General features: G+C 35.6%; 1 protein-coding gene across 17 annotated transcripts in view; it reads left to right on the plus strand.

The window, feature by feature from the left end:
- Nucleotides 1–13,040, plus strand: part of R3HDM1 (R3H domain containing 1) — a 119,842-nt gene that overhangs the window by 46,204 nt on the left and 60,598 nt on the right. For 8 of the 17 annotated variants that reach the window (XM_082465788.1, XM_082465797.1, XM_082465798.1 and 5 more), the window contains 6 exons: nt 1,846–1,883; nt 1,967–2,017; nt 2,131–2,357; nt 5,923–6,177; nt 8,920–9,071; nt 12,656–12,757. In XM_082465788.1, coding sequence (XP_082321914.1) covers nt 1,846–1,883; nt 1,967–2,017; nt 2,131–2,357; nt 5,923–6,177; nt 8,920–9,071; nt 12,656–12,757 — 825 coding nt within the window. The remainder of the gene's footprint in view (nt 1–1,845; nt 1,884–1,966; nt 2,018–2,130; nt 2,358–5,922; nt 6,178–8,919; nt 9,072–12,655; nt 12,758–13,040) is intronic. The other 9 variants (XM_082465801.1, XM_082465802.1, XM_082465789.1 and 6 more) reach the window with 8 other exon arrangements.

The following is a 13,040-nucleotide window of genomic DNA, read 5'->3' on the forward strand; positions in this document are numbered from 1 at the left end:
ATGGAAGAGATCTTTGTTGTTGTTGTTGTTGTTTTTTGGCTGCTCCATGTGGCGTGTGGGATCTTAGTTCCCTGACCCAGGATCCAACCCACACCCCCTGCTTTGGGAGCTTAGAGTCTTAACCATTGGACCACCGGGGAAGTCCTGGAAGAGATCTTTTAAGTGGCTGATTATTTTATGCATATATTCAAGGGAGAATCAGTTTGGTTTTACCAATATCTATTAAGCACCTGCTCTGTGCAGTACTGGGTACTAGTCAAGGATATAAGAATATATGTAATTTGTGTTAATACCGCCAGAGATAGAAGTTAGCTCTGTATAAAAAAAAAAAAAGTAAATGACATTAAAATCTAGACTGTCAGTTAAAAGTTTATAATAGTCAACAAATCTTATTGATCATGTATAGTAGGTGCTGTGCTGGGCACTGGAGAACATATCCATGGACATTTACAATAATTTATCTCCCAAACAACCCTATATATGGTAGATACTGTCACTGTTTTTATTTTATAGATAAGTAAACTGAGACTCCAGGAAACTAAGTAAAATAGACAAGGATCATCCAGCTAGAAAATGACAGAGTTGGGATTTCAGCCCATGTCTTCTGAACTCAGAGCCTAACCTAGATCTATTTCTCTCTCTAGTTTGTAAGATGGATGAGGTCTTTACCCATGATGAGTATTCAGATAATGACAATATGGTGTGTGATTTGTATAGAAACGTGAAGGTAAAATAGGGAACACAGCAGAGAAGCACCACAAACCAGAATTGAGGAGTGAGAGGGAGAGTTAGCTTCCAAGAGAAGAACTGAAGGAGTGAAGTATTCCGTGTCCAGGGTCAACATCTGCAGGGAGCCAGAGATAAAGGAGAACTTGACACATGAGGAATTGAGAGATTCAGAGTACCTGGATTGTAGCCTAGGTGACAAGAATTGAGGGACGTTTCAATTGGAGAAATAAGCAGGAAGCAGGTGACTTGCTCCTGAAAGCTAGTTAAGGAGGTTGGGGCTTTTAGCTAGAGCAGGGGTCAGCAAACTTTTTCTATAATGGGACAGATAATGAGTATTTTAGGCTTTTCAAGCTATATAGTCTTTATTGCAACAACTCAAATCTGCCATTTTAATATGAAAGCATCCATAGACAATACACGAATGAATGGACATGGCTGTGTTCCAATGAATCTGTATTTACAAAAGCAGGTAGCTGACTGTATAGTTTGCGTATCCCTGTGCTAGAACGAAGGGGGCTATTAAGGAGGGAACAGGCGTGATCAGATTGATATTTTAGAGAGATAGCTATGGCTTCTGCTGTTTAAATTGGATGAAAAGAGCAAAACTGGTAGCTGGAAAACTAGAAGACTATTGTAATAATACAAGATGCAAAACAGATGGTTGCCTGAGTTAGGTTAATAGCACTGGAGGATTTTGGCTGTAAGCTACATTGAGGCGTAGCTGCTTGTTCACTGCTACAGCTACTGCCAAAGCACAGGTGATCAAAATATTTGTTGAGTGAAGGAGGTGGAATCTACAGACAGGTGTATACTTCGAATATGTAATAGTGAAAATGGGTTCACTTGTTAGAGAGATATTTGAATTTCAAGTTACTTTGTACAACAAAAATGAATGGCTTCAAAAATGTATATCTGTTAAAAATAAGCATAGTATCGCCAAGCCAAAATAATTTTCTATTGTCATTTATTTTTGTAACTTATCACCATGTTTGATTTTTGAGGGGTGAGGGTAACTACTTTTTTTAAATTATTACACGATTTTTGTTGTCATCATTAGTTTCCAGATGGCATTATCTGACAAATGCTCAACTTTTTATATCTGTTCTTTCTTTCTAGTCCCTGTGTTCCCAAGAGAATTATATTATTGACAAAAGGTGAGGGGCTTTTTAACATTTGTTTTGCTAAGTGTCTCACTGATGCTAATAAAACTAAAAATGTTTTATGAAAATGCCAACAGAATCCAAGACGAGGATGCTAGTAGCACCCAGCAGAGGCGCCAGATATTTAGGTATTGGAAACATGTTTTCGTGCAGTACACAGTATTGAATATTTAAAGCATTTTTTTTATAGTTTTCCTTTTTGTCTCTATTAGCTTTTCAAAGTTTTATTTCTAAATTACAGAGTTAATAAAGATTCTTCAGGGAGATCAACAAACAGCCATCAAAGCAGCACTGAGAACGAGTTGAAGTACTCTGAACCGCGACCCTGGAGCAGCACAGATTCAGACAGCTCTCTCCGAAACTTCAGGCCTGCTGTAACCAAAGCCAGCAGCTTCAGTGGCATTTCAGTTCTGACAAGAGGTGATAGTTCTGGAAGCAGCAGAAGCATAGGCAGGCTTTCAAAAACAGGTATGCATATCTGTCTAGAACTGTGCAGTCAAAACATTAGTTTCCCTAATGTTGTCTTAGCTCTCTTTATTCATCATGTGGCTTCTGTAATTATCCTAAAATATAGGATTCCTACCAGCAGTACATTGAGCACCTCCAAAGTACTTAAGAGGTAACATGTTTATTGACATTAGGATTTATTCTCTGTGTGAGAGAGATTTACAGAAGGCACCTTTCCTTACCTAGGATTAGTCAACATTGATTGCATTTTCAGCTAATACTATCATTAGCTGAAATTCAGCTAATACTATCATATTATTGAGTACATTTCATGATAAAGTTCATTTGCCATTCCAAAAAAAAGTATAAAATTGCTGAGAAGTTTTTGAGGAATTTAAAAACTAAAGAAATATAATACAATGTAATTATTATGGATAAGTAGAAATTTCAATAGCATTCTCATTCTACTAGCTTCTTTGCTTTTAGATTACATAACTTTTAGGCTCCTAGCATTTTTCTCTTTTCACTTTCACTGGCTTTGATACTAAAGTTCACGTCTCTTTTAGGATCCTCACGGATCTTTATTTGTATCCCAAAATAAGCATGAAAATCAGCAGAAATGGCTCTCTCTCTTTATCCTTTTAGGTAAAGCCTAGATATATGGTTTTACACAGATAACAATTGAAGGAAGAGGTGTAAATTTGAAGGTGACGGAGTAAATTTTTCTCATCTCTGACTATAATTCAGTACTTTAAATTCTTAAGGTTTGTGAATTGCACTTGTCATCTTTTTAACTTATAATGTGGATATTTAAAATGTCTTAGTGTATATGATAGACTCTTGCTAAAGATAGGTAAATTTTATGAATATAAGAAATATGCATATGTACCAAATATGCATTTATTTGATAAACGGTCACTTAGTCATCATGTCATCATAACAGGAAAAAAAAAACTACTCGTGTCGTGAGAAAGTCATTTAGACACACAGCCAAATTAAAACTTTTTTTTTTTTTTTTTTGTATTTATATTTCTTTGCTGCATCGAGTCTTAGTTATGACACGTGGGATCTTTCGTTGCGGTGCGCAGGCTCCAGAGTGCGCAGGCTCAGTAGTTGCAGCACACGGGCCCAGTTGCCCAGCGACATGTGGGATCTTAATTCCCTGACTAGGGATCAAACCAGTGACCCTGCATTGCAAGACATATTCTCAACCACTAGACCACCAGGGAAGTCCCTAAAACATTTTTAGAACATATACTATTTATAATCTATATTATCTTCAGAGATGAAAATAAATATTTAATTCTTTTATTAGGAAAAAATTTTTTTTCATATAGTTCTTGGAGATAGTCATTTTTGGCACGACTTAAAATAGAAGTTATCCTTCTGAGGCAATCTCTATAGTGTATCATATTTGTTTACGTCATTCATTAAAATTAATTCTCCGTCCCAGAGTCAATTCTGTTATTCAAAACCTAATTAACTATTTACATCATCAAAATCTTTTCCTTTCTTTCATTGTCTCATTGTCTACCTTAAGCCATTATACTGAAAGTCAGTGACCTCTTCAGTCTCTGTATAATAGAAAATTAAGTAGATTGGATGCGTGAAAGCAGTTAAAAATAAATTATCAAATTAGCTTATTAAGTACAGTGAGAAATAAATTTTAAGCTGATGCTAATATAAGTACTTGGAATATTTTTATTCTACCTTTGTCCCTTGCTCTGATAAAAAATTGAAAGTTGACTTTACGTTACAGGAAGATGCTATGATTATGAGCTGAAAATGAAAGTCTGCAGTGAAACCTGACAGTTGTTTCTCTTGATAGAGAATTATCATTTTTGTTATTTCCTACACTACTCTTAATCTTTCTGTGTTCTTATAGATAAGGGGTTTCTGATATAAGAGGTTTTGGGCATTTGGCTGTGCTAAGTTCTTTGTCCTGGGGGAAAAATTATAATCTGTATATTCCTAGGTGTTAATCTAAAAGGTAAAAATGTACATAACTTTGTCCTTTGGGGAATGTGGGTAATGCGTTTTTTTGTGGCTGTCTGTGGCTGATGTTATTGGGTTGGCCAAATAGTGCCTTCGGTTTTTAAGTAAAAATAAAAGACACATTTTTCATTTTCACCAAGAACGCTATTGAACAACATATTCACCGTTTTGTTCCATTGCCTTCTGCCATTTTTCAGGCAACTTCATAATTCCATCTTCCCAAAACTTTTTATCTTTCTGAGCAAAGAACTGTTCCAGGTGCCTTTTACAGTCTTCCAGAGAATTGAAATTTTTTTCCATTAGGAGAATTTTGTAAAGACCGAAATAAGTGGAAATCCAAAGGTGCAATGTCTGGTGAATACGGCGGATGAATCAGAACTTCCCAGCCAAGTTGTAACAGTTTTTGCCTGGTCATCAAAGAAACATGCCATCTTGCATTACCTTGATGGAAGATTATGTGTTTTCTGTTGACTAATTCCAGACGCTTTTCGTCGAGTGCTGCTTTCAGTTGGTCTAACTGGGAGCAATACTTCTTGGAGTGAATCGTTTGGTTTTCCGGAAGGAGCTCATAATAGAGGACCCCCTTCCAATCCCACCATTTACACAACATCACCTTCTTTGGATGAAGAGCGGCCTTTGGTGTGATTGGTGGTTCATTTCGCTCGCCCCGTGATCTCTTCCATTCCACATTACCTTACAGTATCCACTTTTCATCGCCTGTCACAATGTGTTTTAAAAACGGAACGATTTCATTACGTTTCAGTAGAGAATTTCATGTAGAAATACAGTCGAGAAGGTTTTTTTCGCTTAACTTACGTGGAACCCAAACATCAAAGCGATTCACTTAACCAAGCTGGTGCAAATGATTTTCAGTGCTTGATTTGGATATTTTGTGTATGTCACCTATCTCCCGTGTAGTATAACGTTGATTGTTCTCAGTTAACGTCTCCGTTTGATCGCTGTCAACTTCAACTGGTCTACCCGACTGTGGAGCATTGTCCAGCAGGAAATATCCAGCACGAAACTTCGCAAACCACTTTTGACATGTTTGATCAGTCTCAGCACCTTCTCCATACACGGCACAGATCTCTTTTTGCGTTTCAGTTGCGTTTTTACCTTTCTTGAACTAATAAAGCATAATATGCCAAAAATGTTGCTATTTCCTTCCATCTTCAATATTAAAATGGCTATACAAAAATTCACCAATTTTGGTGAGTCTTTTTTTTAACTGCAGCTGTCACATACAGTCTAACAAACTTGTTTCGAATGAAGTTAAAGACAACTAAGTGCTACTAGAGCCATCTTACGGAAGAAACCGAACGAATCTTTTGGCCAACCCAGTATTATAGACTTGCTTTAGTTGCATGCTTTGGCTATGACTTCTCTGACAACGTATGTGATCAGTTTTGCTGTATTAGACTTGTTCTTGGTGGGGAGGGGAAGCAAAATTGTACAGTAAGTCAAAAATAGTTCATGCTTTTATGTGGTAACTGCATGTTATGCAATGTGAATTTTATTGTTACATATTTAAAACCTGCGTTTTTATATGAGGTTTAAAAAAATTCCCTCTTTTTCATTACTCCTCCCCTAGGTTCTGAGTCTTCTGGTAGTGTAGGGTCATCTACGGGCTCTCTCTCTCACATCCAGCAGCCTCTTCCAGGTACAGCTCTCAGCCAGTCTTCTCATGGCGCACCTGTCGTCTATCCAACTGTCAGCACTCATAGTTCTCTTTCCTTTGACGGTGGCCTAAGTGGGCAAGTCGCATCTCCTAGCACTAGCTTCTTTTTGCTTCCCTTGGAAGCGACAGGCATACCACCTGGCAGTATTCTGATCAACCCACAAACAGGTTGGTATCCAGAAAAAGGTTTATTTCAGTTGAGATATCAGGAGTTATCTGAAAACTAAAGAATATGTATTAAATGTATTATCTGTATATGCATTGTCAGCTTTTTATTTTTCATGTGTGATTAGCATTTTCCCTAGAACTTTAATAAAAACACTTTATGCTAGAGAATGTTAAAAGACATTTATATCAGAAAGTATTTTTCTCCTTGTCACATCCATGACATCATCTTTTAGGCCAAATAATTAAGAAACAATTCATTTCCTAGAAATGGGACAACCACCTTTGAAAGAACTTTATTTGATAGAACAGTTTTGTCGTGGGGAAAATAGTATGCATTTCATGAAGAAGGAGGACGTTAGCAGCAGCTCTGACTTCTTACGTAATGCGGTGGAAAGAGCCCATAAGTAATTGCTCTTCTGAATACTGTAACTGTTTTCTACTTAGGAAAAGCTAAAGAACATCTTATTAGTAGTGAAAGAAAATAGATAGTCGTTATGAATTAATATTGACAACACATTCTTTGCAATTAGATAGTACTTTGTATTTATTGAGTGTTTATCATGTGTCATGTACTGTGTTATGTGCTTTAAATACATTATTTATAGCAACCCTGTTAGGTAGGTGAAATCTACATTTACAGATAAGGAAACTGAACTTCAGAGAGATTAAGAAACTGCAGTCATAATACATTTCATTATGTATATTGGCAAAAATGACTTATATTGAGAAAATAAATTTTTTTTTTAAATGACAAGTTTTGGTTTCTAATCAAAATAACATAGCCCAATCATATGGTAAGATAATGAAAATAACCTTAAGTCATTCAATAACCTTCCTTAAAGACTCTCAGATTCAGCTGATGTGGTCACATCAGCATGGTAGTAGTTGGGCAAGGTAGATACAGGCGAGAGTGTCAGAGTCTCTGAGTGTTGTGAAACTTGCCTTTTGTTTGTTGTAGAAAAAACCATGGCTCGGAACTTGTTACCTTCAGATTTCATTTGCATCTCTTTTTTAAGATAAAGTATTCAAACTTTTGTTTCTGTTGTAAGAATGGAATTAGTGTAAATAACTGACTCTTCAGAAACTCAGTTTTTGCTTTTATAACAGTTATCTTCTGATCCTTCAAGTCTATTATATTACTAAACTTCCTGTTTTCCTGGGGCAGAATATAAGATGATTTAATATTTTACTATTTTCTATTATTTTTCATTCAGAATATTCGTTAACATGGTTTTGGTAACGTGGAAGCTTCATTTGAGTAGGAGATGATGAGAAACTAAGCAACCTGAAATTAAATTGTATACTTAATTTTAAATTAGCCCAAAAGTGATCTCTTTGTTTTTGAGAACAGCATTACAACACATCCAGCTTTTTTCAGACAATCCTTAAGTTACTTTTAAACATGCTTTCACTCAAGTCTTCTCTACCATTTTTTTTCCCAAAATTATTTATAACAATCAACAAATATCCAGCATGGCTTGCTTTTAGTTGTCTATAACCATCACATAAATTATCAGGAAATTAACTGATGAAAATAATTTGACTTTGGAGAACTTTTCCCACTTGATAGCAATGGAACAGTGTATTCTGCTTTCCCAAATATTATTTTATTATATGTCACAAGTTTATTTTAAAAAAAGAAAGGATGTTTTGAAGACAGTTTAAGACACATAGGTATTCTTCCCATCCTAAAAGGGTATGTAGTCAATGATCTCTTTATTTCACATAGTCCTTTCATTTTTCTTTCTTTCTTTTTTAATAATCCAGTGTGTTTTTTTAAATCATTCAGTGTATAGTAAGGAAAAATACTACTCTTTGAATCTGTTTATGTGTACATTGAAAAAAAAAGTCTGGAAGAAGGTATCCAAATTGTTGATGATAAGATTATGGGGAATTTATTTACTTTTTGATCTGTATTTGTTGGTTATTTTCCCACAGTAAGAATATTACTTTGTATAATAAGAAAAAGTTGTTTAGAATGTATGTGTAGAGAGTTACTTAAAGTATTCCTCCTGTAATTGGTAACCAATAAGAGTAAGCCTCAAAATCAGTACTAAAGTTCTCTCTCGTTTTATTTCTTACCTATGAGTAAAGCTCATTGGAAGTGAAAGGAAATTATTTTAGAAAATTATTTAGAATTTTTAAATTATTTTCTACTCTTAGCAAGTTAGAAGTTATAAACTAAGGACACTGCCATCAACTCCACAATTTGAAATTTGAAGTTATCAACCATTTTAATTTTCATCAGCTTTTAATCTTACTAGTTAAATATATGCAATGTGACCTGTAAATTAGATATTTCTTACCATCTAACAGGCTAATTAATAAATTTCCAATATCCCAAAGTCAAGTTTTTTTTTTTTTTTCCCTTGAAACTGAAATGTTACACAATCCTGTAACTCAATCCCTTGAGCAAGATGTGTTTCAGAATTGAGTTTCTTGGAAAATACTGTGTGGTATGAAACAACTCAAGTGGATTCTGGCGTGGCACCCCCATAGTAAAACACTGCAGCAAAAATTTTGAATATTTACCCTAAGTGGGAAATATAAAGACTATTATAAGGCTCGTGTAAGGTCAGGCTTTGCTTTCCAAGGTAAGAAAAGCTTTTGGTTTCCAGAAGCTTGACGCTTTTGGAATTGTGAATCAGGACTGCAGACATGTGCTGTAAGTTGTCTATAGAGCGACCTATATTCGGTCTCCATCGTAAATGATTTTTTGTTCTTCCTTTTTAAAATTTTCAGGTCAGCCCTTCCTAAACCCAGATGGGAGTCCAGTTGTGTGTAGCCCTCCTGTGACTCAACAGCCAGTTAGAGCCCAAGTGCCTGGACCTCCACAGCCGCCTCTGCCAGCACTGCCACCTCAACAGCAAGCAGCCCATCACATCTTCTCACAGGTGCACATGTCCACGATTACACAATGCTAAGTTCACCTGCCCTTGCATATGTAGGACTAAAGTCACTAATTATAATCGAGAGAGCCCAAGTAAGTGTCTCTTAGAACTTTAGTATTCTCCACCAGTGATGTCCTACTCACCGCTCGTAGGAAGAGAGGTTAACTTCAAGGGCTTTTCTGCTAATGAAAACAGAATATATATTGGAAGGAAGGGAAATTTTTATCTCATGAGCCTCTATGGTGAGTATTTTATACCTTGCATTTTACAACAGCAAGCAAGGGACCAGAGGAATAAAAAGCAAAGCTAAGATAGTTCATTACCCCAGTGAGCAAAGTGAGTTGTTCTAAGATTCAACAGATCAAGCACTTAGAAGAAACTGAGTTGACTCGCCTTGCTACAAGGTACTCTCCACCCCACCTACTCTATGAAAGATAAAGACAGAAACATTGATTTAGAATTCTCAGAAGTACTCTTAATAATATCTTGAATTTGTATAAATGTTTAGAGTTTACACATACATTTTCACATTCAGGCTTTTCCCCTGTAGATGTGTTACTCATTCTTGCTGAACTTGATTATACTAGTGTAAACTCTTACTTTCATTCTATCTTTTAAAGGTTGTGTAGCATATCAAAGGCAGTTTGTACAGTTATTTGCACCTCTTTTTCCCTGGAAGATGATCTAAATATTCCACTGGTGAGAACATGCAGAGTAATGTTTTGTGAAAGAAGTATAGTGATAAACTTGAACTGGAGAAATTTCATTAGTTTTATTCACAAGTTATATTTGTATTGCAGGGGTGAAAAATGTATGAGCAGTTTGATAAAGTTATCGAATATTTTTAAACTAATGAAAATAATTATTGCTCTGGCAATTAAGACTCGTAATACTGGGCAAGGCAATTTCTCTGCAGTAGGACTTCAAGGTGTTTGATGCACTTCCAAGACCATACAAATGAATTCATATATGTAGAGGAAACTGTCTAAAACTATTTCCAAAGACTCCCATACCTACTTCCCAACCCCGTTTGATTACATACACTCAGGTACATATTAAACTACATAAAACTCCCTCCCTGGCCTTCTCTGCCTTGGTTTCATTCAACTTGGTCTTGAAGTGTTTCCCTTTCATTTGCTATTGTGTGGTCATCTTTGCAGTGCTGTGAATTTCACCGGGAGCTTTATAGGGCTGATTTTCATTTGATTTAATTCAATGGAAATAATGTTAATCTGGCACCTTCAAAAAATCCTACGGGTTTATCTGTGGTTATATGTTTCAGATTATTATCTCTTAGAAATAGCTTTGCCTGATTTAGTTTTAAAAGACAGTCCTAAGTGAAGATGTAGGCAGCTTAGTTTAGAAATGATGTCTTAATAGACTATAACTTGAAATATTGGGGTATGCCTCAAACTCCATGGCTGTTTTTCCAGGCATTGCTTCAGGTGTTTCTGGTAATTCTTCGTCAAATACAAGATTAGAGACTTGATGAACAAATGATATTCAGTAACGATCTCTTGCACACTGAGATAATCCATCCATGAAATTTCAAATAACCAAACACAGTAATGCTGATTTCCAAAGCCTTCAAATGGGCTGCGTTCTTGAAACCAGTCACTTTAAGTGGATGTTGTTTTACAGCCAGTTGCAGTTTAAGTAGGAAAAAGGAAGTGCTAACGCTTTTTCTTTTCTACGTAGTGTAAGATTTTCACTTTGATCAGCCAGTCTTCTAGCCCACATTTTTCTCATTACCACTTGACACTCTGGCAGACATTAATTCCTACCCTTGGTGGTCACAGTACTCTTCTTTCTTTTACTCCCCAGCAGACTAAGGCTTTTGTTTCATCTGACACTGACCTAGTAGGTCATGTTTTCTGGAAGAAAGTTGTGTCTTAATGGTTGTCTGACTTAATAACACATTAAATAGCTTGTACTTGGTAGTTTTAAAGCCACAACACCTCATTTAGTGTGATACGTGCTGTCATCCATTAGGAAGCTTGCTAATTTCTAGTCAAGAGGTTAGTGAGGAACCAGTGGCCACTCTGTAGATTTTCAGCTTATACTTTTTTTAGTATGTTAGCTCTAGAATTTTTTGTGGAATTCTAAACTAATCTAAGCCTTTCATTTTTTCCAGAAACTGTTGTGTTGATTTTGTGGTGGAAGGGCAAACTCATCATTATACGTCTTAGTCATAAGAATTTCTCCTTATCTAGATTATTCCCTGAGTAATCTTATTTAGTTAATTTTGCATTTCTAAAGTATACTCTTTGGAGATATTGTCCAGGGAGATTCATGTATGTATATTTTAACCAAAACTAAGAGTTTTCATTAGATAAAATGACTTGGGTTCCTCCACTTCTTGCTTAAATGGTTGTATACAGGTCACTTAATTTCCCTTAACCTGATTGCCACCTGTATGGTAGATTATGATAGTCATTAAACCAATATATATATTGTCCTTTATAATAAACTGTATAAATGTAAGACTGGGAAACTAAATGCCATTATTAGCCTATAGCTGGCCAGCTGTATTCCCTAAAATTTAGAAAGGATTGAAACCTCTTTCATGTTTTAAAACACCTGTGTTATGAGTGCCCTTGGGAAACATAAAACTTAAAATTTTTTTTCTCTGAAATGCAGGAGTATTTCATTAGTAAAAAGAATTTCAAATAATTACAGTGGATCGTCAAACCACATGGGTTTGAACTGCGAGGGTCCACTTATACGTAGATTTTTTTCACTAAATACATAACTACAGTATACATGATCTGTGATTGGTTGAATCCGTGGAGTAGAATCTACAGGTACAGGGCCGACCATAAGTTATACACAGATTTTTGACCATGCAGAAGGTCAGTGCCCCTGATCCCTGAGTTGTTCAAAGACCAAGTGTAGTTTCTCAGCTCCTAATATTCTCTCAATAAAAATTTTTAGTTAGAAGAAAACTGTGTATATCTTCCTTATGTAAAAGAGATCTGTTTGTGTGTGTGTGCATGCGCTTATATGTATGTGTGTGTTTTCTTTAGGCTATTAATGGTACTCACAGTACATTTTTGTTTAAAAATTGCTAAAATTTAGGCAGTTTGGTCCCAAAAGAGTTATCTAATCATGCCTTATCAAATAGAGAGGATACTTGGCATAGGTATTATGTAAGATATACTGTCTGATAATAAGAGTGAGTGAAGTTTTTCTTCTATTACTTAGTGTTATATAGCTAAGTAGAGCAGCCCGTCATCAAACCAGGAAGTAAGGATAAATGGTTTTGCTTTTACTGACTTAACCCAGGGGTCTTGTTAGATAATAGGATTTGAAATGTCTAAATTACCTGTTGCAGTGAATCTAATAAATACTTTTATGAAAAAAATTGTCTTTCTAATTATGTTTTAAATTTAAATGTATGTTCTCAAAATTTTTCTATGTAGAGTTTCTTCACCTAGTATTGTTTTTGTTGTTTCCTATAATGTTGTATTTTAGGTGACTTTGTAGTTTTAAGTTATTGCCAAAAAAAGTGTAACTTTCCATTTTATGCAATTCTTCTGACATTTTATTCTGACATTAACATTGTTTGCCAACCTGTTATTCCTTAGCCTATTCGTCCTCTGCAGCCCTCTTCACAGCCTGTTCAGTACTCTACAGCCCCTTACCCATCCCCGTTCCTGCCAGTCTCACCCACCCAGCAATACTCCGTGGTACTATATCTCTATTCACCTCCTGCGTTGTTTCTGTGGGTGGATGTGTGATGAATCCTTGTGAATGTGATTAATGTGATATGTTCTTTTGTGATTTTCTAAACTCAGGGTTACATACGTTTTGAAAAAGCATTTCTAACCTGTATTAGAAATAATTTATGCTCTTCCATAAAATATTTGTTATATTGGCTTATCACAGTGATTGTATAAATAAGGCCTAATCTTTTCCTCCCTTTTCATAATGAAATAATTTTCAAGTCCTAAGATGTTTTAGCGATTTTCC

The sequence above is a fragment of the Balaenoptera physalus genome, assembly GCF_965194825.1.
Source record: "Balaenoptera physalus genome assembly, chromosome: 6".
NCBI lineage: Eukaryota > Metazoa > Chordata > Mammalia > Artiodactyla > Balaenopteridae > Balaenoptera > Balaenoptera physalus.